At 40.5% G+C, this 26,661-nt stretch overlaps 1 protein-coding gene across 4 annotated transcripts in view; it reads left to right on the forward strand.

The window, feature by feature from the left end:
• Nucleotides 1-4,418: 4,418 nt before the first annotated feature.
• The window catches only part of TTC33 (tetratricopeptide repeat domain 33), a 26,653-nt gene continuing 4,410 nt past the window's right edge, over nucleotides 4,419-26,661 (forward strand). Inside the window, exons 1-3 of one of the 4 annotated variants that reach the window (XM_010853728.1) lie at nucleotides 4,419-5,339; nucleotides 8,439-8,669; nucleotides 24,831-24,912. In XM_010853728.1, coding sequence (XP_010852030.1) covers nucleotides 8,449-8,669; nucleotides 24,831-24,912 — 303 coding nt within the window. In that variant the 5' untranslated portion in view covers nucleotides 4,419-5,339; nucleotides 8,439-8,448. The other 3 variants (XM_010853730.1, XM_010853726.1, XM_010853727.1) reach the window with 3 other exon arrangements.

Genomic DNA, 26,661 nt, shown 5'->3' on the forward strand with positions numbered 1-26,661 from the left:
TTATATTTTTTCTTTGGATGGCTTTGTAGTTTTTCAGAGTTTTAAATCATTTTATACAGAAAATCCTGACCTCTCACCCGGCCACCTACCCCCACCTCCCCTTTTGGCCTTTCAGTGATAGCATTCACACTGAATGATTGGTGGACTATGGGTGGATGGAGAACTCCATGCACCTTTGGAATGTGCTTTACATCTTTTCCCCTTAACTCCTTCCGAGTCCCTCCATCCATAACAGAAATCCTATTTTCATTGTGAGTTTTCTTCACTAGATGAATCAAAGCCTACATACAACATAACTATAAATTGGTAGTACGGTAGAAATTAATCTTTGTGGCACAAGATTTTTGAGGCTTGTTCACGTTTATCTTGACCAGGGTATACTTAAGGATACAATTTCAAATACTTTGACTTAGAAAATGGATAATAAAAAATATGATTTTTCATTGGTTTACAATGTGGTGAACTTCTGAGAAAACTATGTGAAAAAAAAAAGTTACTTGTTATGGCCAACCATCTGTGTACCTTTTAAACAGTGTGCCTAAATATAAAGTATAGTGCTTGAGCAGATTTTGGCACTTGAATGTTATGATTTTTGTTTCATCTAAATTAGTGAGCTTTTGTTTCATCTAAAAATTAAACACCTGAACAAAATATTAAGTTATATATAATGGAAGAGCAGTTACCTTTGGCTGCTAACATTGGATTTGGTTAGAATTCCACTACTGTTAGAATTCAATCAGTAAAAAATCTTATATCCCATATGGCATTGTTGGCTTGTGTTAGATTGTTGACATTCTGAATCTTTAAAATAACCTGATAATTGAACAACAGAAAACAGTCCTAAAGAGTGTTATGAACAATGCATGGGTTGTTCTTTTAGGGAACTTATAAATTACTCTAGATGTTTACCCTGACTGAACAAAATTGTATGAGAAATTCTCTTGCCTGAAAAATCAATATTTATTGAACTGTTCTATTGTAAAAAGATTGTTCTATTTATTGTGAATGACAATAAATGTTAACTATGACAAATTTAGAGAATTTCCAACAACTTGGAAGATGATCATGTTGTCTATATAGGCAGCATGGGAAATTATTAAATATATCAATAGGTGCATTATCATGGAGCAAAGTAAGTAGGGAAGTGGTGGGGGTTTTGAGAGGTTTGATATAGACTCCTAGAAAGGTGTACAGCTTCAAGAACCATTGACTTATTCACTCTGCAAACTATATCTTCTTGTATATCTTCTACTATGAACCAAGCACTATGAATGTAACCATAAGGCATAAATCCTGCTCTGAGTCCCTAGATACATACATTTTAAAGATATTTATAGAGGTCTAACATATGCAGGAAAGTGCTCAAATCAAATATTTCCCTTGATGAATTTTCAGTGTTTTAGGTTTGCAATGAACATGGCCATGTAAACCTCTACCCAGATGAAGAAACACTGCCACCACTATGCTATGCTATGCTATGCTAAGTCGCTTCAGTCATGTCCGACTCTGTGCGACCCCATAGACGGCAGCCCACCAGGCTCCCCCGTCCCTGGGATTCTCCAAGCAAGAACACTGGAGTGGGTTGCCATTTCCTTCTCCAATGCATGAAAGTGAAAAGTGAAAGGGAAGTGGCTCAGTCGTGTCCGACTCTTAGCGACCCCATGGACTGCAGCCCACCAGGCTCCTCCATCCATGGGATTTTCCAGGCAAGAGTACTGGAGTGGGGTGACATTGCCACCACTATAGTAGTATCTTTTTATTAATACCAGAAGTGATATAATAAGTGATATACTATCACTTCTACTATATCCTTGAGGCAACAGAGAACAATCCTGGTATGATGTGGGAAGTAACTACACAAGAGTGTGAGTGCAAGGGGTAGGGCTCATCGGTGGCTATCTTGGAGGCTGGCTACCACGATTGTGTACTGATTATTTTGAAAAAACTGGTTCACTTCTGCAGTTCTTATAAATCTTGGAAACATCTAATCCAACAATAAAAAAGAAAACCACATTTGATACCACCACTGGTCTCATCAGAAAAGTCTGGGGACTTGCCTGACAATCTAGAGGAAAAGACTGTGCTTCCACTGCAAGGAACCTAAGATCCCACATGCCCTGCAGTGTGGCCAAAAAAAAAAAAAAAAAATCTGGAAGCACCAGGAAGCTGGCAAGATAATTATGGCAAATACAAGTATTCCAAAATGGTTGTTGTTTAGTCACTAAGTTGTGTCTGGACTCTGTGACTCCATGGATATAAAATTTTGCAATAACGAGCTCATGGTCTGAGCCACAGTCCACTCCAGGTTTTCTTTTTGCCAACTGTATAGAGCTTCTCCATTGTCCACTGCAAAGAATACAATCAATCTGATTTCGGTATTGACCATTTGGTGTTGTCCACACATAGAGTCATCTCTTGTGCAAAAGGGTGTGTGCTATGACCAGTGTGCTCTCTTGAAAAAATGGTTAGCCTTTGCCCTGCTTCATTTTGTACTCCAAGGTCAAACTTGGCTGTTACTCCAGCTATCTCTTGTTTAAATTCTTGAATTTTATTTTTGGCAACACTGTCAATTGTTTTCCTTGATGTAGCAGGTGCCTTTCCTTCATTTTCAAACTGTCTGTCAGACCCAAGCCTGGATAATCAGCAGGTGTGTCAGTTCTTCTAAGTAAAAGCTGTATTCCACAAAAAAGTTTGTTTATAATGTAACCTCACAAGTGTTTTTATAATGTAATCTCACAAGAGCTTTTATCTTGAGACATCATACTTCAATGGAGTAAAAGTACTTTGTACCTCCCATTTTTGTCACACAGAATATTAAAAAGAAATGTGTATACTCAGGGTTAATAAATTGATTTTTACTGCTTCTTCAAGGACACTCAGTGACTGAATCTTCTTTTTCTTACAATGAATGTGTACTGAGGAGAGAATGACCACTAGTACAGCTTGGTATCACCACCTTGATTTGTACTGAGGTCCCAGTGGTTTTAGCCACCATTGCTTTTCCATTCTTACCGCAAATGTCAACATTATGAAAAAGGTAAATGATGTCATGATAGTATGAAAATATAGTTCTGTTTTTAAATTTACTTATTTGGCTGCACTGGGTCTCTGTTGCAGCAGGTAAGATCTTCATTTCCTCATGTGCTATCTGTCACTGTCACGCTCGCACTCCAGAGCAGGCAGGCTTCAGTTGTTGCAGTGCACAGACTCTGTGGTGTGCAGGTTTAGTTGCTCTGTGGCGTGACAGATTTTTAGTTTCCCAATCAGGTATGGAACCTGTGTCCCTGCATTTCAAGGCGTATTCTAACCCATAGAGAAGTCCCCCAAATACTTCTGACTCTGAAAGGATCTTGAGGACCCTCAGGGGTCTGAGGCTCATCTTTGGAGAATCATTGTTTCCCATCAGTGGTTCTCAATGAGGCAGAGGAGGGGGACCTATCTTCCTTCCAGGGACTTTGGGCAACTTCTGGAGACATTTTTGGTTGTCACCACTGGTGGGGTGGTTCAGTTCAGTTCAGTTCAGTCGCTCAGTCGTGTCCGACTCTTTGTGACCCCATGAATCGCAGCACGCCAGGCCTCCCTGTCCATCACCAACTCCCGGAGTTCACTCAAACTCATGTCCATCGAGTCAGTGATGCCATCCAGCCATCTCATCCTCTGTTGTCCCCTTCTCCTCCTGCCCCCAATCCCTCCCAGCATCAGAGTCTTTTCCAATGAGTCAGCTCTTCACATGAGGTGGCCAAAGTACTGGAATTTCAGCTTTAGCATCATTCCTTCCAAAGAAATCCCAGGGCTGATCTCCTTTAGAATGGACTGGTTGGATCTCCTTGCAGTCCAAGGGACTCTCAACAGTCTTCTCCAACACCATAGTTAAAAAGCACCAATTCTTCGGCGCTCAGCTTTCTTCACAGTCCAACTCTCACATCCATACATGACCACTGGAAAAACCATAGCCTTGACTAGACGGACCTTTGTTGGCAAAGTAATGTCTCTGCTTTTGAATACGCTATCTAGGTTGGTCATAACTTTCCTTTCAAGCAGTAAGCGTCTTAAATTTCATGGCTGCAGTCACCATCTGCAGTGATTTTGGAGCCCCCCAAAATAAAGTCTGACACTGTTTCCACCATTTCCCCATCTATTTCCCATGAAGTGATGGGACCAGATGCCATGATCTTCGTTTTCTGAATGTTGAGCTTTAAGCCAACCTTTTCAGTCTCCTCTTTCACTTTCATCAAGAGGCTTTTCAGTTCCTCTTCACTTTCTGCCATAAGGGTGGTGTCATCTGCATATCTAAGGTTATTGATATTTCTCCCTGCAATCTTGATTCCAGCTTGTGCTTCTTCCAGCCCAGCGTTTCTCATGATGTCCTCTGCATAAGTTAAGTAAGAGGGGGACAATATACAGCCTTGACGTACTCCTTTTCCTATCTGAAACCAGTCTGTGGGGTGGTAGTGGATGCTAATGGCATCTAGTGCCCAGGGATACTGCTGAACACCCTGCTGCGCACAGGGGAGTCACCCTCCACCCCGACCCTCCCGCTGCCTCAAAGAATGATCCAGTTGGAAACGTTACACCCTTGAGGTTGAGAAAACTTGGTCTACAAAAATGAAACCACAACAACACTGAAAACAATCTCAATTTTTCAGTTTCCTACACACTTCCCTGTGTTACACGTTCTCACTTTATTTTTCAAAACAGCTACTTTCGGGTCATAGTTCTTTCTTCTTTAGGGACGCTGCATCCAACTTTTTGCCCCCTCGGCCGCCCTCGCCCGCCGACCCATCCCCCCGAGTTGAGCTAGGGCCCTCCCTGGTCCTCTCCCCACCCTCATATACTTTTATAGTCGGGTTTGCCTCTGTCCTCAGCGCCTGGCTGATCTCAACTAGGTTGTAAATTCCTTCAGGGAGGGCCGCGTGTCAATGCCCTCGATTTCCCCAGAAGTCGTTTTCCGCCCTCTACCTGCTGACTGGATTGGCCTCGCGATACCACCAGCGAAGTCCTCTCCACGCGCACTCAGCCTGCGCAGACGTAGTTTCCCTCGCTCCCGAGCTGTGGGCACCAGCGCTCCGATGCTCTCGTCTGCCGCTAGAGGGCGTGCCCGGTCCGAGCGGCCCGGACTACCAGCTTCGGAGGGTAATAATGGGGTGGGGGCGGCCGCAGTGACTTCTGGGACTTGTAGTCCCAGGGAAAGGATTGCGGATGAAAGGCACTGAGTCGCCTCTTCCCAGCTCGCTGCTCCGAACGGTTCGGACGCCCTAGGTCGACCACCCCACTATCTTGGAAGACCCGGCACCTACGGCAAGCGGGAAGGAGGTGGGGCACGATAATTTCCGTTTCCGGTGGGTAAAGGGCAAGCGGAATGTAAACAGGGGACCCGGGGAGTGGTCTTCGGGTAACACAGGCTACGGGTCAGTGGTGGAAGTCGGCGGAAGTGGGGGAAAACGAGGCTGGTGGGTCTTGGGGTGACGGGAGTAAGGAGCTTCAGAACTCGGAGTTGAGGCCCACCGCGGGTGTGGCAGAGCCGGGACGCTAAGGTTGGTCTCTAGGGACCAGCAGTTTTGGGGTTCAGGCCCTCCTTGGTGCTCGCACCCCGGGCGCGAGGAGCAGAAGGTAGCTGACTTTGCACCCCGGGGACGGGGCCCGTGTCTGGGGCGGGGCTCTGAACTCGCGGGTGACGTCCTGGGCAGCCCTTGTGAACTTCGCAGTTTTTGTGTGTGTGTGTTTTCAAAATGAGGGGAAGTCGCTAGTACTGGTTTCTCTTTTGCGGTAACGTGTTCTGGTAAATCGTTTCTTGCGGAATCCCTCAACTCCGAATATATCCATATACGCAGAAGGATGCTGTTTTGCTTCCTTGTTTGTGTTCTTCGGTTTCCTCGCCATCGTTGCTTCATTTTCTGACGCAGTGAAGAGAAGCGTTCTCTAGCTTGTGGCAGGGTAAAATGTCTGTGTTATTCGGGTTCCCACACTATGTTGCCTTCCCTGGTGGCTCAGTGGTAAAGAATCCGCCTGCAATGAAGGAGACCAGGGTTCGATCCCAGGGTCGGGAAGATCCCCTGGAGAAGGGAATGGCAACCCACTCCAGTATTTTGCCTGGAGAACCCCCAGGCTCAGAGGAGCCTGGCGGGCTGCAGTCTATGGGGTCGCAAAGAGTCGGACACGACTGAATGGCTAACACACACTGTTTCGTCCCTCACATTGCTGATATGGAAAGTTGAACCCAGAAAACTTAATCATCCTCATTCTTGTCACCTTTAGGGACAGTGGTAAATGCAAGACTTCTTGACATGACTTATTCTAATACCTTGTGAGACCTTTCTAACGATCCCTTCTTATGTTCTCTCTCTGTACTTCTGGACTTCCGTTTCATAGTAAACACACTTATATTTTCAGGCTTTTTGTTGTTGTTGTTCTTTCCCTATGTTACTTGCAGTAGTCTTCAAACATAGGAAACTCATTCTCCCCTATTATCATGGGTCTGGAAAGAGGATTTGGCTTTGTCCTCATTCCCTAGTATAGTTTATAATCCATTACTCCCTCAGGCTTTTCTAAGAATCTCTGCTCCTTTGGGAAGTGTGTGGTTTACCCCTATCAGCCTAGGCATTCTTTTTTGGTTTGTTTTGGGGTGGTTGTTGTTTTCTGGCCTCCCTTCTCAGCATGTGAGATCCTAGTTCCCCAACTAGGGATGGATCCCATGCCCCCTGCAGTGGAAGCATGCAGTCCCAACCACTGGACCCCCAGGGAAGTCCCACCCAGTACATTTCTTGATTGCTGTAGTTTATTGACACTTCATTAAGGACTTAGGCACATGACCCACAATTTTCTTACCTCTCCAAAATCTGCCATTGTCTTGGGCCTTTCCATGTTAGTGACCTCATAGCCACCCACACTTTTTTTTTGGTCTCTTTCATCCTAGTGGTTACTTAACTTTATTTCAGTGTGCATTGGTGATGAAGAGCTTGGTATGTGCTGGAACTTATTATTTCATTTCTCTCCCTCTGGTACTCCCACAATGCCCATTCTCTGATAGTTGTGTGTAGACCTCTGGTCCATTCTTTTCCTTATCTCAATAGTTGATCCGTCAGTTGATACTCTCTTTGGGGTTGTAGGCTCCTTTAAGAATGGAATGAAAGCTTAGAGACTCTTGTGCAGGGTGCATACAAACATATAAAAATTCATTTACAATTCGAAAGGTATCTCAGTATCTATAAACCTTTCCATGTAACTAGCAAGAGTTCTTTGCTCCCTCAGTAAATCCCTCCTCCAAATAAATATTTGTTGAATTCTTCCAGGGTTTTCTTTAACTTTGTTCCATCAATTATGCTTGCTCACTCAACCCTTATATTTTGTATTATTATTGCAGATTTACAAAGCAGTTTAACATTTGTTATCATTCTGATTAACCAATTTTGAATTTTTCAAAAACTTTTTATGATGGAAAATTTCAAACATATATGCAAAGAGAGAAGAAAGTACAAAGACTCCATGTACTCATCACCTAACTTGATCACTTATCAACCCATAGCAGTCTTTTAATCTGTATATCTTATATCACACTTATCACTCCTGCTATTACTTTGAAACAATGTGTAATTTTATGTAAAATACTTTAATATGTATTCCCAAAAGATGAGCATACTTTTTGTCAACATAATACTATTATACCTGAAAAAGCAAGAATTTCTTAATATCATCAAATATGAAGGCATTGTTCTGATCTGCCCTATTATTTCATAAATTTTTCCTCCCCATTGGCTTGTTTGATTCTGTAACTAAACAAGATCCACACGTTGTGTTTGGTTTGTTTTTTAAGTCTCTCTTAATCTAGGGGATACCTCCCAACTTTTCCTTTTTTCTTGAAGAAACCAGTTTTATTTTTCCTTATTTCTGTTTCTTGCTGTCTTGTCAGACATGTTATTTAGCATTCTCCTCTGTATCCCTTATTTTTTATAAACTGGTAGAGAGATGAGGTGATTTAGTGTTAATTTTGGCAGGAATACTTCATGGCTTCTGTGTCACTTCCATCAAGAGATACATATTGTGAACTTGTCTTTCTTTACTGTGTTGGGCTTCCCTGGTGGCTCAGGCAGTAAAGAATCTGCCTGCAATCCAGGATACCTGGGTTCAATCCCTGAGTTAGGAAGATCCCCTGGAGAAGGAAATGGCTACCCACCCCAGTATTCTTGCCTGGAGAATCCCATGGACAGAGGAAACTGGCAGGCTGTAGTCCATGGGGTCACAGAGTCAGACATGAGGAGTGACTAACACTTTCACTTTCACTTTAGAATGTTAGCAGCCATAGATGATTATCGCCTAGATCCGCTCTTTTAATTAGGGGCCAAAAAATGGTGACAGCCTTATCCTTTTATGCTTTCTTTACCTGTTTGTTGGAATACTTCTATAAAGGGCCAAGTATGAAATTTAAAGCTCTCTCTTTGTAGTTTTTCCAGAATGGCTTCCTTTGGATGGAAAAGGAAGATCGGTGAGAAGGTCTCAAAGGTCACATCCCAGCAGTTTGAAGCTGAAGCTGCTGATGAGAAGGATGCAGTCGGGAAAGATGAAGGCAACTGGCTTCATGCTGTTAAACGGAGGAAAGAAAGTCTCCTTGAAGGCTGTGCCGAGAAAAGCAAACAGCTGAAGGATGAAGGAGCCACTCTGGCTGAAAATAAAAGGTATGTTTTTAGAGTTTTCTTTTAGAGGATGGCTTTGGTCTTTGGTAGGATGGAATGCTCTTCAGATCATCCAGAGATCTACAGTCGGGCCTGGGTGGCGCTGACTGGTATATCCTTTGTGGTGCTGAAGCGTTTGAGACATTAGAAGTAGGAGTGCTGACAAGAAGCACTTTTAAAAAATGCTTTTCTTTATTCTTTTTCTTCTTTTTTTCCCACTATTGGTAAGGATGATTATAAAAGATTCCTTGTTTATCATTTTTGTCTTAATTGAGTCAGAGTTGAGGAACCAGCCTTTTTGTTTCTAGGAATGTTATTTTGATTCTGGGAGTAATCTTATTGAATTTTAATGTAAAACATAAAGTAATGCTTAAACTATAAAATATTAGCACCTCAAATTGAAAGTGAAGGGAAGACAGTCAGCGACAACTAACAGCTTTGTGTCCTAATGTTAGATGGTGAATTCTCATTTGTAATGTTTAAGCACAAAGATTTTTCTCTTGTAGGACTTCTCAAGATTGGCTATTCTATCTTAGAAGAAAATCAACTGTAAATTTTCCACATTTATGAAATCATTTTGAGAACATCCATAAAACATGTTTAGAAATTCCTGTAAATGCCTGTTAAAAGTTCATTAATTTTGTCATTTTTATCTTTTTCTCTAGACCACACTAGTGTGTAGAAGGGAAGAGCCATTCAATTATTGCCATGGGATTCCCTCTGAATTTCCTGTGGTAGATGAGAGATATCAACTTTGTGGATAAACAAATAGCTTTTTTTTTCCTTGCATGTCAAAACATTGAGTCATTTCACTGAAATCAGCTGGATAGGATGTTTTATTTTGAATGGAGAGCACTGTGAGATAATTAAGTATTTTAGCTCTTTAGCATATGTTTTTGGATTACTGTATACACAGCTTTGAAGGATCACTAAACAGAATTAAAGGAATCTGAGTTCTGTGAGTCATCTGGCTACTTTAAGCCAAAAAAATAGAAATAATGGTTTAAAAATATCTAAGAGAATATTCAACATGATTGAAAGTAATATGAGGAGTAGGAAATAATATAAGGAAGAATAGTAAAGTTAGATTAAAAGACTAGAACTCAATCCTTTCCCCATCAACTTCATCTTAAATCACTATCATTTTCGGTACATTTTAAGCCACAGTGTCCTTCCTTGTGTTTTTGAAGACAGTTCTTGATGCACCTTTGTCTCATGACTCTTATCTGAAAACCTGTTAGTTCCTGTGTTCTGATGTTTATCGTCTTGTCCTTCAGATCTCTGCTCATAAGTCCTCTTCTCAGCAAACCACTCCCTGGCTACACAGCATCCTGTACTTCCTTGTTTTCCATCACATCAGCTTTTTTTTTAAAGAAAGAATTTTAAATGTCTATTTTGTGATTAGGTGAAAGCAATGCTAATCAAATAAACCTTGCAAAAGATTGAAAAACTTCTTTACTCATGACTTATATTTCTAAATCTGTGTTTCAGAGAAAATCATTAAATTGATCTCTACAAAGGTGAGAGATCAGAAAGTGAATTTGTTGTTAGGGTGGCAGTTATTTCAAGTGCTGTAAGGCTTGTTGATGTACCAAGGTGTACGAACAGTGTTAGACATTTATTGATGTACCAATTTCTTTAAAATGTGTTCAGTTTTAAGAAATGTGTAACGTCATCATTAAAATCTAACATCAAATAGCCATTCATCCATTCATCCTTCTTTTAAAAAACATTCAAAGAGAAGTAAGATATATTAATAAATTTTAAGGAGCTCAGCTTTTGATAAGATGCTGCTGCTGCTGCTAAGTGGCTTCAGTCGTGTCCGACTCTGTGCGACCCCATAGACGGCAGCCCACCAGGCTCCCCCATCCCTGGGATTCTCCAGGCAAGAACACTGGACTGGGTTGCCATTTCCTTCTCCAGTGGATGAAAGTGAAAAGTGAAAGTGAAGTTGCTCAGTTGTGTCCGACTCTCAGTGACCCCATGGACTGTAGCCCATCAGGCTGCTCCGTCCGTGGGATTTTCCAGGCAAGAGTACTGGAGTGGGGTGCCGTTGCCTTCTGCACAAGAATACAAATAATTAGAGTAGTGTGTGCAGTAAGACAGGTCCATAGAAAATATTTTAGAATCACAGGAAATCAGAGCCACCAATTCTACCTGTGTATATCAAGGAAGTTCTGACAGATAAATTCAGTCTTCAGTTGGGTTTCAAAGAAGGAGTAGTATTTGCCAAACCAATAGTGGTGGGAAGTATTTCAGGAAAGTGGGGACAGAACATGGAAGTAGAAAGACTCATGAAATTGTTTTACCTGTTTAGGAAGATTCTACCAAGTTGGTATTGCTGGAGCAAAGAAATACAAAAAAGTTTGCAGTACACACTCCTGAAGAGAGAAAACTAGGTTGTGGTCTCTTTGTATGCAACAATAAGACCCTTTTCATTGTATTTTGTTAACAATGGTGAGAAGTAATTTTATGACTTAAAGTAAGAAAAACCACAATCACATCAGCTTTTTAAATTTTCTTTTAGTATTTCTCCCTTTTTGAAGTTACATTTTTCACTTATTTAGTGCTTTATATTTCTTTGCCTTCTATAGAAATGTAAGCTCCAGTAATGTAGGGACTTTGTCTAAACAGACTTTTGTACCCTACCTTTAGCTCTTAGAACAATTTGTGTCATTTACAAGGCCAGTCAGTAGATATTTACTGAACATTTGTAAGGCTGCTGTGTTATGGTATATCGTGGCTAAATAGGTTTTTGTGGATTAACTACCATATATTACCTTGTACCTATAGAAATATATATTTTTAAACTCCAGATTGGAACACCATTCTGGGAACATATTTTATTTCATATTCCAACCACAGAGGACCTTTGGGAATAGAATTTTCCTGTCTTCCTCCTGCCTGAGAATATGACACTTGAGAATTATTGTTCTTTTCTGAGTCCAGTTCCTTTCCCCAAAAGCTATGGTGGTAAGGATTAAGTAACAAAATATGAAACAACTTTGAACTTGGAATGAGTAATAATCCTAAGAATGTAGAGAAGTAGGGGTGCCTCTGGAGGCATTGCTAGAGAAGGAGGGAGGGAAGGTTGATGGAAAGGAGGGAGGGAAGGTTGATGGAAAGGAGGGAGCTCCTTCAATTTCCTGGGATACATTGTTTTGCCTCCTTGAGATTTTTTTTACCCTGCAGGTTTTCTCATTTCGTTTTATTTAGCACTTAGGGAATTGTCTGAGTACATTGAATATGTATGATCCAAGTGTGTTAATGTCATTCTTCCTCCAAAGGAGGCACAGTTCTTGAGCATCACAGACTCTACCCTGTCCAGTTTACTTCATTAGTAACAAACTATTAACTACTCTCAGGAAAATGTGGTTTGCAATGGAATAGCTTTTAAATTTTGAAGTTCTACCTTGTAGTCTTCATGATTCCATCTAACAGAAAACTGGTTTACTTTTCTACTGAAGCCCAAATAATGTTAGTGCCTTATGATTGTGTGTGCTCAGTCCCTCAGTCTTTGCGACCCCTCTGTCTATGGAATTTTCCAGACAAGAATACTGGAGTGGGTTGCCATTTCCTACTCCAGGGGATCTTTCCAACTCAGGAATTGAGCCTGCATCTCTTGCATCTCCTGTACTGGCAGGCAGATTCTTCACCACTGTGCCACCTGGGAAGCCCCTGGTGCCTTACAGAGACAGTATAGTAAGTCTGGTGGTTTTGAGTGTGGATTTTGAAGTCATTTTAATTCTATTCAGATGCTAACTTTATCATTTTTACTGTAAAAATTTTGGGCAGATTCTTAATCCTTTGTCAATTTATAGTTTCCTTATATATAAAATGAAGGTGACATTTATCTCATAAACTATTGGGGGATTAAAGAGCAAGTCCATGTATAAACACTTAGCATGCCACATAGCACCTAGTACGCACTGGTGAATATACTTTAGATAATGTAAGATTTTATATGTGATTGATACATTTCATGAAGTATTAAATTTTTTTTTATCAATTATTTTGTTCAAGTATCTTTTTATCAAATTAATACTAACCAGGACATACCGTAGACTTCCAAGGTGGTTCAGCAGTGAAGAATCTGCCTGCAATGCAGGAGATGTGGAGTCAGTCCTTGGGTCAGGAAGATCCCCTGGAGGAGGAAATGGCAACCCACTCCAGTATTCTTTTTTTTTTTTTTAACCACTCCAGTATCCTTGCCTGGAAAATTCCATGTAGCCTGGCGGGCTACAAAAGTCGGGCATGACTTAGCACGCACACACTTGCACAGGACACACACATGCACAGGCCATGCATACCTTTTTAAGAATCACAGTATGGGTTCAAACTTTTATACACTGGCTTTTAAGGTTTCAGCCACTAGATGGTGATATTTAATTGTGTAGCTGAGTGGTCTCATTTTTCCTTGTATTAGTGTGTATATTTGGAAAGCTGGAATAATTTATAATTTGCCATGAGTTTTGTTCCTTGTCTAGAAAAGCGTACTACCAAAGTGAACTTGAGGGTGACCTGGCTGTGTGAAATGCATTCTGTTGAGTGCCGGCCTGGATGTATTTAATGATAGTGATCTTGCCTCTTATTCTGCAGAAGAGAATAGATGCAGTCAGTGTAGAATGCCTTTTATTTTCTCACCCCACGTCTTCCAGTCTGAGTGTGTCTGCATCAGGGCCACTTACTTTCACTGTGTTGTAATGAAGTGCCCCTGCTTTTATCAAAGGCCTATCTCATCCCTTTTTGCCTTTTCAGGAATCTTGTTCCTAAAACCACCCTCATTTTTTAAAAAGGTTTTTTTTTTTTAATCTATTTAATGAATTTTTGGTTTCACCAGGTCTTAGTTATGGCATATGGGATCTTAGTTCCCTGACTAGGGATTGAACTCAGGCGCCCTGCATTGGGAGCATGGAGTCTTAGCCACTAGACTACCAGGGAAGTCTCCCCTCCTTTTGTTTTGATATCATCTGTTTTTCTCTCTCTCTTTTTTACCCTTTTTAAAATTTAACTATAGTTGATGTATAATATTATATAAGTTATAGGTGTACAATGTAGTGATTCACAATTTTTGACGGTAAAGAACTCACCTGCAATGTAGGAGATATGAGTTCGATCCCTGGGTGGGGAAGGTCCCTTGGAGAAGGAAATGAAAACCCACTCCAGTATGCTTGCCTGAAAAATTATGTGGACAGAGGAGCCTGATGGGCTATCATCCTTGGGGTCACAGAGTTGGGCACGACTTAGCAACTACAACAAACAAACTGGAGTCTCGAAGTCATCTCTGCTGGTTGATGTGCCATTCCAGAACTAATCAGCCCCCCTCACCCTCAGATCCCTGCCCTTGAGAAAGCTCATGATATTCTTTTTTTTTGATAGTTTTTTTAAAATTGATGTGTAGTTGATTTACAGTATTGTGTCAGTTTTAGGTATACAGCAAAGTGATTCAGTTACATATATATATATTTTTTCAGATTATTTTTCATAATAGGTTATTACAACTATTCTTATTACCATAAGGTCCCGGCAGACGCTGCTGTCAGAACAGACTAGAGAGCCGCCATGTATGGTGCTGATAATGCAAAGACCATCACACCTTGATGCTGGCTAGGTTGGACCTTATGGTGCTTCAGAGGGACTGGGTCACATACCCAGAAGTGTGAATGGGTTAAAGCCTTGTGGGACTGACTTTGATCAATGGGAGGCAGGATATGGGAGGGAGACTGCAAATAAATTCTTTTTCCTCCATTCCCCACTGGACTGTTTCCAGTACAAAGAGGTTTCACACTGTGTCTGAAGAAGTCCTCCAAGGTTAACAATCATCTGTGTTTGTTTTTGAAGCTGTTGTCAGCTTAACATATGCCTTGTGTTTATTCTCCCAAACTGCCTCACTTTTCTCTTTTTTCCTCAATCTTTCCTTGGATCCTATCTGCCACAGAGTTAGCCTGTAAGCTTAGGCTTCATATCATCAGGCTAACATACCATCCTGGATTCCTTTCCTTTTTTCACTGCTCTTATCCGGTCCACGTTGAGACAGTTTCACTTTTTCATGTATTCTGAATCACTTTTATCCCCCCTTCTATCTTCATTGCTGTCATCCTAGTCTAGTTTATTGTCATCTTATCTAGATTACTCTGGTAGTCTCCTAACAGGCCTCCCTGTGCTCACTCTTACACCCTTACAGTTAATTTTCCTCCGCTGGGCCCAACTGATGTTTTCAAAATGCAAAGCGATTCATGACTGTATTGCTTGGAAACTGTGGATTCCCCATCCCTCACACAAGAAAATCTACGCTCATAACCATGGCCTACTAGTTCCATAACCATGGCTTCAGACTACTTCTCTTACCTGTCAGTTCCCTTCTTTCCTCCTCCTCCTACAGCCATGCTGGTTTTCTTTTCTTGCCTCAAAAAAAAAAAAAAAAAAAAAAAAAAATAATAGGGTGTTTAAGCCTCGCTTGGCCTTTTCCTTTGTCTGGAATGAACCTCTCCAGATTTTCCATTGGCTGACCGCTTTCTGTCACTCAGCTCTCAGCTCAGATGCCTTCCCAGAGAGACTTTTCCTCACCCCTGTCATAGCCCTCCGTGTGTCTGTCATCATGGTACTTAACCATGTTTTAATTTATATTTGTTGTCTTTTTGTGCCGACTTCCCACACACGTACATTCTAGAATGTAAATTTGAGAAGAATGGTAGGTCCTTTTATATTTTGTTGAATGCTGCATCCGCAGTACCTAGAATACTACCTGGCCCAGTAGTTTTCTGCTCTGGTGCTCAGTAAATGCTTACTAAATGAATAAGCTGGTAACTATATAGCTCATTAAACTTGATGCTATAGCAAATTACAAATCTAATTGGGAGCAAAGTAGCTAAACCCTGTGACATTTCTATCTGGTAATAAGTGTGCTGATTTGCTTGGCTTGGTCACCAGCTGTTCCTATACCTCAGGTCGTATCTTACCCAGCCCTTGGGCAGTCCCTGGAACTATTCACTCTGCTTCCTTCTTTGTGCTAGTTCAGTGGCATACTGTTAAGGTTGTCTTTAAACTGGCTGAATCAGACTTTGGACACTTATTAACCATAGTGACTTTAAAGCAAGTTTTTATCTTTTAATGCTTCCTATCCAGCAGCTGCAGTAGGGCCATGTCTGTTCAATCTGTTCCAAACCGAAGTTGAATTAAGAGATATGCTGTAGAGTTTATGAGTGACCATTGATTTATTAGGTGCCAAGTTTCCTGTGATCCAAAAATGGAGGAGCTTGGTGGTACCACCTTTTATTCATAGGCCAGGAGAAGGGGAGAAATGAGAAAAAGCAAAAGGAGAAATGAGAAATGAGATAGGGGAGGGAATTCCACAAGCTGATGGTAGTGAAGTGAATGCCCATCAGTTCTTGGCTCTCTTCAGCCAGTGGAAAGCAGCTCAGTTTTCCTTTAAACCTATGTGTGCCTTTAGCAACAGTGCACATTTCATCTGGCAGTGCCTCTGCTAACAGGAGTGGCTGTTTTCCAAATCAAAGCAATGCGGCTGGGGAAGAGGACATTTTTCTTTCTGCCTCAAATCTGTGTGCCTGTGTGTGCAGGTGTGCGTTTTTGTATGTGTGGGCATACATGCGTGCCTGCCTTAATGAAAGGAGAAAACAGAACTAGTGATGGTCAGTGTCATGTTAAACTTCTTGGTTTATTTTGTACTTTGGGATGACTTAAACTTTAGTGCATAAGCAGCTTTGTGGGGGTGGATGGGAAGAGCCATCCTGACTTTTTAGGAATAATGCTGTTGGCATTTTGGGCAGGAGAGTCTCCTGTGCATGATTGCCCTTTGCTTTGCAGGCTGCTAATCCTTGATCCTCTTGCCACTAGTGTCTCCAAGCCTTAGTGACAACCAAAAAGTCCTCCATAAATGCCCCCCATGGGGTGATGACTGCCCTTGCTTGAGTTAGGAAGAAACTAGGACTGAAAGTGACAAAGTTTATCAGTGGTTGGATCAAGTTGGGGCTTTCCAGGTGGCGCTCGTGGTAAAGAACCCACCTGCCAGTGCAGGAGACATAAGAGACACGGGTTTTTTCCCCTGGGTTGGGAAGATCCCCTGGAGGGAAGGCATGGCAGCCCTCTCCAGTATTCTTGCTGAGAGAATCCAATGGACAGAGGAGCCTGTCAGGCTGCAGTCCATAGGGTTGCAAAGAGTTGGACATGACTGAAGTGACTTGGCACGCACGGGGCAACTAGAGTAGGGGTTGGCACACCAAAGTCTGCTTTTATAAATAAACTTGTATTGGGACACAAGCAGGTACTTTTCTTTGTGTATTGCCTGTGACTGATTTTGTGCTACAGCAGATTGAGTAGTTGTGTCAGAGACTGTGGCTCACAAAGCCCGAAATACTCACTGTATGGACCATTACTATGCTGACCTTGGCCTCCAGACCCTTCCCCAAAGCCACAATGGCTCTTCCCAGAGTCTTAAGATACCCCTACTTCTAATCTCTTGATTTCTTTCTACCCATATTTCCATTCACCTGGTCTTGGGAATTTCTTGTAATTTCTAGAATGGTGAGATGAAACAAAAAAGAATTAAGGTGTCTGCTACTTTTGTCTTAGAGTAGAATTTTGTTTTTACTTCTTTCCTTTTTGTTTAAATGTTTTGGAAGCATGCTAGCTCCTGTCTCTTCTTGCTATCTTCCATGCTTCTCTCTGCTGCTTTCCAAGACTTCTCTTGGAGAAGGAAAGGACAAATTAGTTAGGCAGAATCAGTGATATTAGCACCTTTTCTGTGCCCAGCCATGTTCTGGGTGTTGTAGAGAATATAAGCAAACCCACCCTTTGGTCCTTGAATTCATTAGTAAAGAGAAGATAAAAATACATGGAAGAATTAGAGAAAAATTAAATGAAAACAACATTGGGGTCATTGGAGAAAGCGTTGGTCATGTAATTCTAAGAGCGCGCTTCAAGTCCTGGTTTCTCATGTGTCTTTGGACTACTTCTGTAACTACTCTCTGGTCAATGGTCTCAGTAAAATGAGAACAAATGCCAGTCTTATAGAACTTGGTGAGTACTAAGTGAATTAACTTTCTATGAAAATAATGGTGTGTTAAGTAATTGTATGGAAAGTGTTTAGTAAAACGTAAAGTACTTAGAAGTGTGACTTTGTGGCCAATTAAATGATACTCATGGTTTTCATGAGAAAAGAGGATTTTTACTTGGTCTCAGAGGACAGAGAGCCTTTGACTAGGTGAGGAGGGGGAGGAATGGGAACCTTAATGTGCACATTTGTACACTAAGGGTAGATATGTGGGTAGAGACGAGGCAGAGATGCAGCTTAGGAACTTCTCTGGTGGTCCAGTGGTTAAGACTTTGAACTTCCACTGCAGCGGGTGTGGGTTTGATCCCTGGTCTGGGAAGATGCCACATGGCATGGCCAAAAAGTAAAAAAAAAAAAAAAGACACAGCTGAGGGAAGCAGAGGTGTGGTGGTGAGTACGAGAAAAAAGATTGGACAGATAGGCTAAGACTGGGGGAGATCAACTTGCTACTGTTAAATCCTATGGAATTTACTACTCTACTATAAATTAGAAAATTATGAGTATAAGAATTATTAAGAAGGAATAATTTAACTTTCAAGAGAAAGATGATAGAACATAGCATACTTCCAAAATTTTTCATATAGTGTCTATAATAACATTTGGAAATGTTAGAGAAAAGCTTATAATCACTCATAATATGCCACTTTTTTGGGGTGATGTAGTTAATACTTTTAGAGATAATGTCAATATGATTAATATTTAGTGTATAATAGCACCAAGGAGGAGAAGGAAATGGCAACCTACTCCAGTATTCTTGCCTGGAGAATCCTGTGGACAGAGGAGCCTGGTGGGCTGCTGTCCGTAGAGTGGCACAGAGTTGGACACAACTGAACTGGCTTAGAATGCATGTGTGCATTGGAGACGGAAATGGCAGCCCACTCCAGTGTTGCCTGGAGAATCCCAGGGACAGGGGAGCCTGGTGGGCTGCCGTCTCAGGGGTCGCATAGAGTTGGACACGACTGAAGCGACTTAGCAGCAGCAGCAGCAGCACCAAGGAACTAAATTTCTTCAATGATGTATGTATTTTTTTGTTAAAAATCATATAGATAATAGCTATAAATAATAAAAAATGGATATTAAATTATAGTAAGCATTGTTGAGTGTCATGTAATCTTTTCCTCCATCATCTCATGAAACCTTTTGCAATGGTTTTCTGAAGTGTATCCTACATGGTCATGTGGTTTTATACCTTACTAAGTTGCTGGATTTAATTGCTAATCCTTTATTTAGGATTTTTACATTTATCTTATGAACTGAAAATTCTTCATTGATCACTGGGATTAATTTTTCAAATAATGTATTTACCTTAGCCCAAAAGTTTGGTTTATTTTCATTGCTAGGTTCTCCAAATACAGGCTTCCCTGGTGGCTTAGATGATAAAGAATCTGCCTGCAATGCAGGAGACCCGGATTCGATCCTTGGATCAGGAATATCCATCCCCTGGAGAAGGGAATGTCTACCCACTCCAGTATTCTTGCCTGAAGAATTCCATGGAAAGAGGAGCCTGGCAGGCCATAGTCTACGAGGTTGCGAAGAGTCAGACATGGCACTGAAATTCATTAGGACTCCTTTTTGTTTTTTGTTTTTGGTCATTAGGACTCTTAAGACTACATTTCTAATTACGCCATTTACAGTTTTGAATTAGGCAGTGGCTGATATTTTCTGGTCAGGCCCCTTCCATAGAGTTCCAGTTCATCCTATAGTTGCTACAGCTGCATATACTTTGGTGAACAAAATACCTATTACACTGTCTACATAGAGCTTTTAGTTTAAATAAACATGGAAATAAATGTAAAGTTTCAAATAGTTTTTTTTTTTTAAGTTATTTATTTATTTTTGGCTGGATGAGCTTTTCTCTAGTTGCATCAAGCAGAGGCTACTCTAATTGCTGTGCATGGACTTCTCATTGAGGTGGCTTCTCTTATTGTGGATCACAGGCAGGTTCTAGAGAATAGTCTTGACAGTTGTGGCGCACAGGCTTAAATGCTCCAAGGCATGTGGGATCTTCCGGATCAGGGATCGAATTCTTGTCTCCTGCTTTGGTAGACGGATTCTTTACTACTGAGCCATTAGGGAAGCACCCCTCAAATAGTTTTACAAAGACACCGTGAGCCAGTATTCAGCAGAAGGCTTCTCCAAGAGAGCGAGAAGACAAGTGATTGAGTTCATCTAGGTGAAGAGAATTACTCTTTATTGTTGCCTTTATTATGATTTTATCATATTTATCATTTAAGTATGCTGCTGCTGCTAAGTTGCTTCAGTTGTGTCCAACTCTGTGCAACCCCAGAGACGGCAGCCCACCAGGCTCCCCTGTCCCTGGGATTCTCCAGGCAAGAACACTGGAGTGGGTTGCCATTTCCTTCTCCAATGCGTGAAAGTGAAAAGTGACACGCTCAGTCGTGTCCGACTCTTAGCGACCCCATGGACTGCAGCCCACCAGGCCCCTCCACCCATGGGATTTTCCAGGCAAGAGTACTGGTGTGGGATGCCATTGCCTTCTCCATCATTTAAGTATAGAAACTTGCTATAGTCCAGCCCATTTATTTGTGAATGTTTTTATTGGATCCAAATTGTACTGGAATTAATTGCCAGTGAATTTTATTTTGTGACATGTATGTATAAGCTAAATGAATGGAGTAATAGAGATAGTAAAATATTTTAAGTAATTTTTGTATCTGAAGTAAAAAATTTATATTAAAGGAAGAATCTGATATTAAAATTACGACTTTTTAGAAGTTTTTAAGAAAATTCTCATCGTCTAGTGTCACAAGGGGTGGAATAGAGCAACTGCGTTCAATACAATAACTAAGAAATGTCCTTTACTAATTAGCAGTTGGCATTATTGCTTTTATATGCTTTTGAAAATGATCTTTATTCAGTGTGTTTGCACCTCCAAGTAATTTCAGAGCTCCTTCCTGTTTCCAGAGTGGATTGATCCTTTATAAACTATTAGTTCTTGTCTCTAATAAATTAGAAACCTTTAAAGACCTGTTTCTTCTTTTGTGTAAGTAGATAGTTTAAATTATTACTGAAAGTAGACTTTATGACTTAGTTTCAATAAAGTTTGGTGACTTTATTTATGACTATTTATATTGAAACTATTTATGACATAGTTTCAATAAAGAATGGTGACTAAAATTCAGAGCAGTTTAGTATTGGATTGGCCAAAAAGTTCATTTGGGTTTTCCCATGAGATTTTATGGGAAAAAAGGAAGGAACTTTTTGGCCAACCCAGCGTTTCTAATTATTTAAAATTTTTTTAAATTTATTTTTAGCTTAATTTAATTTTACTTGATGTTATGTATTTTTGACCGCGCTAGGTCTTTGTTGCTGCAAGCGGCCTTTCTCTAGTTGCAGTGAGTAGAGGCGATTCTTGAGTTGTGGTGTGCTTTGCATTTCGGGGGCTTCTGTCCGTGCAGAGCATAGACTGCAGGGTGTGTGGGCTGAGAAACTGAGCTCGCTTCAGAACACGAGGCTCTAGAGCACAGGCCCAGTAGCTGTGGTGCGTGGGTTTAGTTCTCTGCGGCTTGTGGATCTTCCTGGACCAGGGATCAAATCTGTGTCGCCTGCCTTGGCAGGTGGATTCTTAACCACTGGACCACCAGGAAAGCCCCTCAACATTTCTTTTTAAAGTATATTTATATTGTGTCTCTATACAGTATGTACTTAGTCTGAGCATCATTTCAGTACTTCTTCCTGTTCCAGATCCCCTCTCCTTCAGTATGACTGTCCTGAGAGAATATGTAGTTAGGAAGTATACTTTTTCTCTTCCATTGTTTTTACTCCTTTTTTTTTCTTTCTCTCTGAGCCTTCCTGAAGTTTTGGGAAGTTAGGTTCTTTACTATGAGTGCTCATTATATGGAACTATACGTTATTTTTTCCTTGATTTCTTCAGAATGTTATTCTAAATTCTAGACAGGAAAAGTCAAAATAATTTATAGAATTTTTTTGTTTTGGCTTAATTTAGTGTATTGAGCATTATCTAAAACTTGAAATCGGATCTACCTGCATTGGAAATCATACACGTTTCAGTCAAATCTGTCTAAAGCTACTTTTAACATCTTTATAGTTTCTCTGTAAAAGCTCTTCCAAAATCAAGGAAGCAAACTCTAATTTCAGAAATTATATACTTAACAGTGGTAAGTCACTTCTGATAAACTAAGCTGGAAAAGTTACTTCTATCATTAAGCATTTTGGGAAAACAATGATTATAAATATTAGGAACACAATATAAAATAAGGTGAAAACTTTAATGTTCTTGATAATAGAGTTTTAAAAGGAAATAAAGTGATGAATCCTGCATTAGCTACTGATTTACTAAAATGTGTCTGTATAGGAGGGACTTCCCAGGTGGCACTAGTGGTAAGGAACCCGCCTGTCAGTGCAAGAGTTGCAAGAGATGTGGGTTTGATCCCTGGGTTGGGAAGATCCCCTGGAGAAGGAAATGGCACCCCACTCCAGTATTCTTGCCTGGAAAATTCTGTGGGCGGAGGAGCCTGGAGGGCCGTAGTCCATGGGGCTGCAAAGAGTCAGACATAACTAAACACATGAAGCGCAGAGCTGTATAGGAGTAGCTTTTATATTTGTTTTGGTATTTCCACATGAGCACATAAAATTGTATGATAGAAATCTACCATAATTTTAGTGAAAAGTAATTACCGTTTGTATTTAGTGACATTTTATTTGACATTGACAAAATGCTGTAACATTGCTTCTTAAATACAGTCTTCATTCATGGATTCTGTATTTGTGAGCTCACTTACTCATTTTAAATATATTTGTAAGCCCCAAATGAGTTTCCAGGTGCTTTCCCAGCTGAGTTCTCAGCTGAGTCAAAAGACTCCTTCTGCCTTTGTATTTTAGCTCTCACAGTGAAAACAAGCATCCTCTCTGTGGTCTCTTTCGTGTTACGTTTTCCACATTTTTTGCTTTTTCTTGGTGGTTTTGCTGTTTTAAAAGGCCCCCAAGTGTAGTGCAGAGGTGCTTTGTAGTGTTTGTTGTTAAGTCCAAGAAGGCTGTGACGTGCCTTACAGAGAAAATACTCAGGCAGAGGCAGGGGAGCAGAGCATTGGAGGCGCGTCATAAAACGAGGTGAACGATGGTCTGTCTATCTTCAAATCATTAGTAGTTCCTAAAATCGAGTGGTCTTTCTCCCAGAGTTAAACACAGTCTTCAAACAGATATCTTCTCAGAGCTCAGCAGGGGACCCTATAAGTATAGAAGATATTAATAGTAGTTCTCATCATCATTTCTGCATATTCAGATGTGGTTTGCCTAGAAACAAAGACTGCCAGCCATTGTGGGGTGAATCTTCAGCTTATCCTTGTATGTGGACTGCTGCTACGAAGTAATAGCCATTGATACAACCCATATGGCAGTTAAGGCAGACTTTCTAAAGTTCCCTGCCACCCTGTCCACCCTCACGCCTGCTGCTAGGCATGGAGTTGGCTATGTGGCAGATGTAGTCTAGGATTTGCCACGCTGGCATGAGACCTTGGAAATGGTATTGCCGTTTGTATTATTTACTAGTACAGGGATGCTATAGCATGGTGAAAATGTTTTTACTTTTTAAATGTTATTTAACTTTGTATTTTCTACCTAATTCTGCCTTTAGTTTTCTGCTCCCTGCTTAAATCAGTGCAGGTCAGCCCACATTTTTGGTTGTTATGGTCACGTAGTAGGTAGGAAATTATGTGCAAGAATACGTAGAGGAAATGAAGGGTAGCTGGAAGTGATTCAGGAGAAGACACCATGTGGTAGGGCTTAATATACCAAGAGAGAGATTATCAGTGGTTCACAACCCTGGTTTTTACTAGTATAACCTAGGGAACTTTTTAAAAATACAGATGCTTGGTCCCTACTCCAGAAATGTCTCATTGATCTGAAGCAGGGACCAGTGTGTATGTGTGTGTGTGTGTGCGCGCGTGCGTGTGTGCATTTTTTTCTCCTCCAAAACCTCCCTAGATCACCCACCATCCACCATCAAAACTGGTGGATTATATATTTTCTGTTTAGCTCTAGAAGAGAGGATGAGTAGCATTGATGGAAAGGTACAGAAAGTTTCAGCTTGTTATAATGAAGAATATTCTCTTAATTTGAACTTTGTCCTCCTAGAAATATTAAAGTATACATGAGTTAACTGCTTGGGAAGAATGCTGTGAGGATGACTGCTTTGGATAATGTGTAGGACTTAATCTTTCCTTAATTTTATTTAAAAAAGAAAATGCTGCTGTATTTCTGCAGATTTATAAAATTGGAGGATAATTGTTTTACAGTATTGTATTGGTTTCTGCTGTACAACAGTGTAAATCAGCCATAAGGATATATGTATAAACATACATAAGGATATATGTATAATTCTGCAGATTTAGTATGGAGTATGCTAAGATCAGTTTGGGGCATATTGAGTCTGAGGTGTCTATAGGGAATCTAGGTGGAGATGTTGACTCAGAAGAGAGTCATGACTGGGAGAACATCAGTGAAAAGAAGATGATGGTGGAAATCACTGTCTCCATACTGGTTTTCATTTATATGACCCACATCTTATAAACTTACCGTATATTGATAGTGATAAATAAAATACGATCCCTGGACTCATGGAGCTTATAGACAGAGAAACTAAATACTGAAGAATGTTTACAGAATGACCTGGCAGCGTCTTAAATTGTCATCTCTGTCAGCTAGATTGCTGCAGTAGGGTCAGGGGTTGCAACTGGATTATAAATTCTTGAGAGAAGTCCTTTGTAATCCATTTGAAATGAGTGACAACATATGCAGACACTGAGATTAGAGAAAAAAAGAAATTCTATGGTGCTTTCTTAGCCCAGAAAATAAATTTTCAGGGAAAATTTCCAGTCTTTTTTAATTTATATTTTGCTTTTGCTGTCCTTTTTTAAAAAAACTATTTTGTTATTTGCTGTCCTTTCCCTTCATCTCTTAAATTTTTCTGCTTGTGTAACATCATCCTTATCAGTTATTGAATAGAGATATTTCTTGGTAAACAGTTATTTCTTATTTTCTGACCTTTAAATTTGGTCTTGTATTCTCAAAGACTTACTGAAAATAGAATACTAATGTAACTTTAACAACTATAGATACCGAGAGGCCATTCAGAAGTGGGATGAAGCACTACAGTTAACCCCAAATGATGCTACCCTGTATGAGATGAAATCACAGGTAATGGTTATGAAGAATTTCCCTTTCATTGTGAAATTGCACTGTTTGTGATGTGAGCAGTGATGAGCCAAAAGAATATTTCCTCCCATTTTCTTTTGTTAAGTACAGTTTGTTTATTTGGGGAAAACATATGTCACATTATTTATGGCTCTTTCCTCATGCATCAAATTAGAAGTTTGTTTACCTTAATATTGAAACTAATTTTTATTTCAACCTAACTATACTTAAGATATGAGTGATGGGTATCTTTTAAAAAGTTACTGGTGATCTCTTAAATAGATGAAATGTATTAGCTTTCCTTGGAAATTAATTGTAGTGGACTTAACAGTAACTCAGTCTCTTCAGAATGAGGATGAATTGGATTCTGGATGAAGTTATTTCTCTTAGAACAGCCTGGTCCATAGCAAAAGGTCAGAATAGACTCAGTTTATTAATAGTGTAAAAATAACATTTGTACTTATAAATACATTTTTAATGTTTTGTGGGAAAGTTCATAAAGAAAACCTCTGCTGCTGCTGCTGCTGCTAAGTCGCTTCAGTCGTGTCCGACTCTGTGTGACCCAATGGACGGCAGCCCACCAGGCTCCCCCGTCCCTGGGATTCTCCAGGCAAGAACACTGGAGTGGGTTGCCATTTCCTTCTCCAATGCATGAAAGTGAAAAGTGAAAGGGAAGTCGCTCAGTCGTGTCCGACCCTCAGCAACCCCATGGACTGCAGCCCACCAGGCTCCCCGGTCCATGGGATCCTCCAGGCAAGAGTACTGGAGTGGGGTGCCATTGCCTTCTCCTGGAGTACTTCTATTAGACTATTCAAGAGACTTTTAAAATCTCAGACAGAGCGCTAACATACTTCTGGCATGGAATAGTTGCAATTCAGCCTGATGTGCCCACCTAGCATGTCTTTCAGATGATGATCCAAAACATAGGGCACATCCTTTTTCAGATCTGATTTTAATTTATCCAGGAAAAACCCAAATAAATTATTTTCTACTAAATGAAATGCTGTGAGGACCTTCATTTGGATAAGCCTTTAATTTTTAATCTTAAACATGTATATATTAAAGGTAGGATTGTGGCAAGCTGTATGAAATGAGTTGTTTTATTTGGAACTTGATAATGGTAGTGTCATAAATCTTGTGAAATGCAAATGGTCAAAATTTTATAGATAAAAGCCAGCACTTCCCTATAAATTGAAGTAGAGGGTCCTGGAATGCCTTGATTTTTCTGGTGTGTATGATTTGGAGAACCTAATTGTGGGCAGGCTGGTGGTGTGTTTAAATGATTTTTATAGCAGGAAGATGTTCATGTAGGACAAGATGGGTGGTTGAACCAAAATTTAAATTTACCTAGTTTGACAGAAGGACCTGGGGTTCCCTAAAAAACACATTGTAAGTTGAGTAAATAGAAGGGGAGTTGGAGTTCAAATAGTTGTGAGCCATCATGGCCAGAATATGGCTATCTGGTTTAGTTGGGGCTTTCCAGGTGGCGCTATTGTTAAAGAACATGCCTGTGAATGCAGGAGACATAAGAGACATGGGTTTGATCCCTGGTTGGAAAGAACCTCTGGAGGAGGAAGTGGCAACCTTCTCCACTGTTCTTGCCTGGAGAATTTCATGGACAGAGAAGCCTGATGGGCTATAGTCCATAGGGTTACAAAGTCCATAGGGTTGCAAAGAGTTGGACACAACTGAAGCAGCTTAGCATGTATGCATGCAGTAGGGTTCAACAGTTGCAAAGAGAATATATTTTTC

Source organism: Bison bison, unplaced genomic scaffold (genome assembly GCF_000754665.1).
Source record: "Bison bison bison isolate TAMUID 2011002044 unplaced genomic scaffold, Bison_UMD1.0 scf7180017864331, whole genome shotgun sequence".
Lineage (NCBI taxonomy): Eukaryota > Metazoa > Chordata > Mammalia > Artiodactyla > Bovidae > Bison > Bison bison.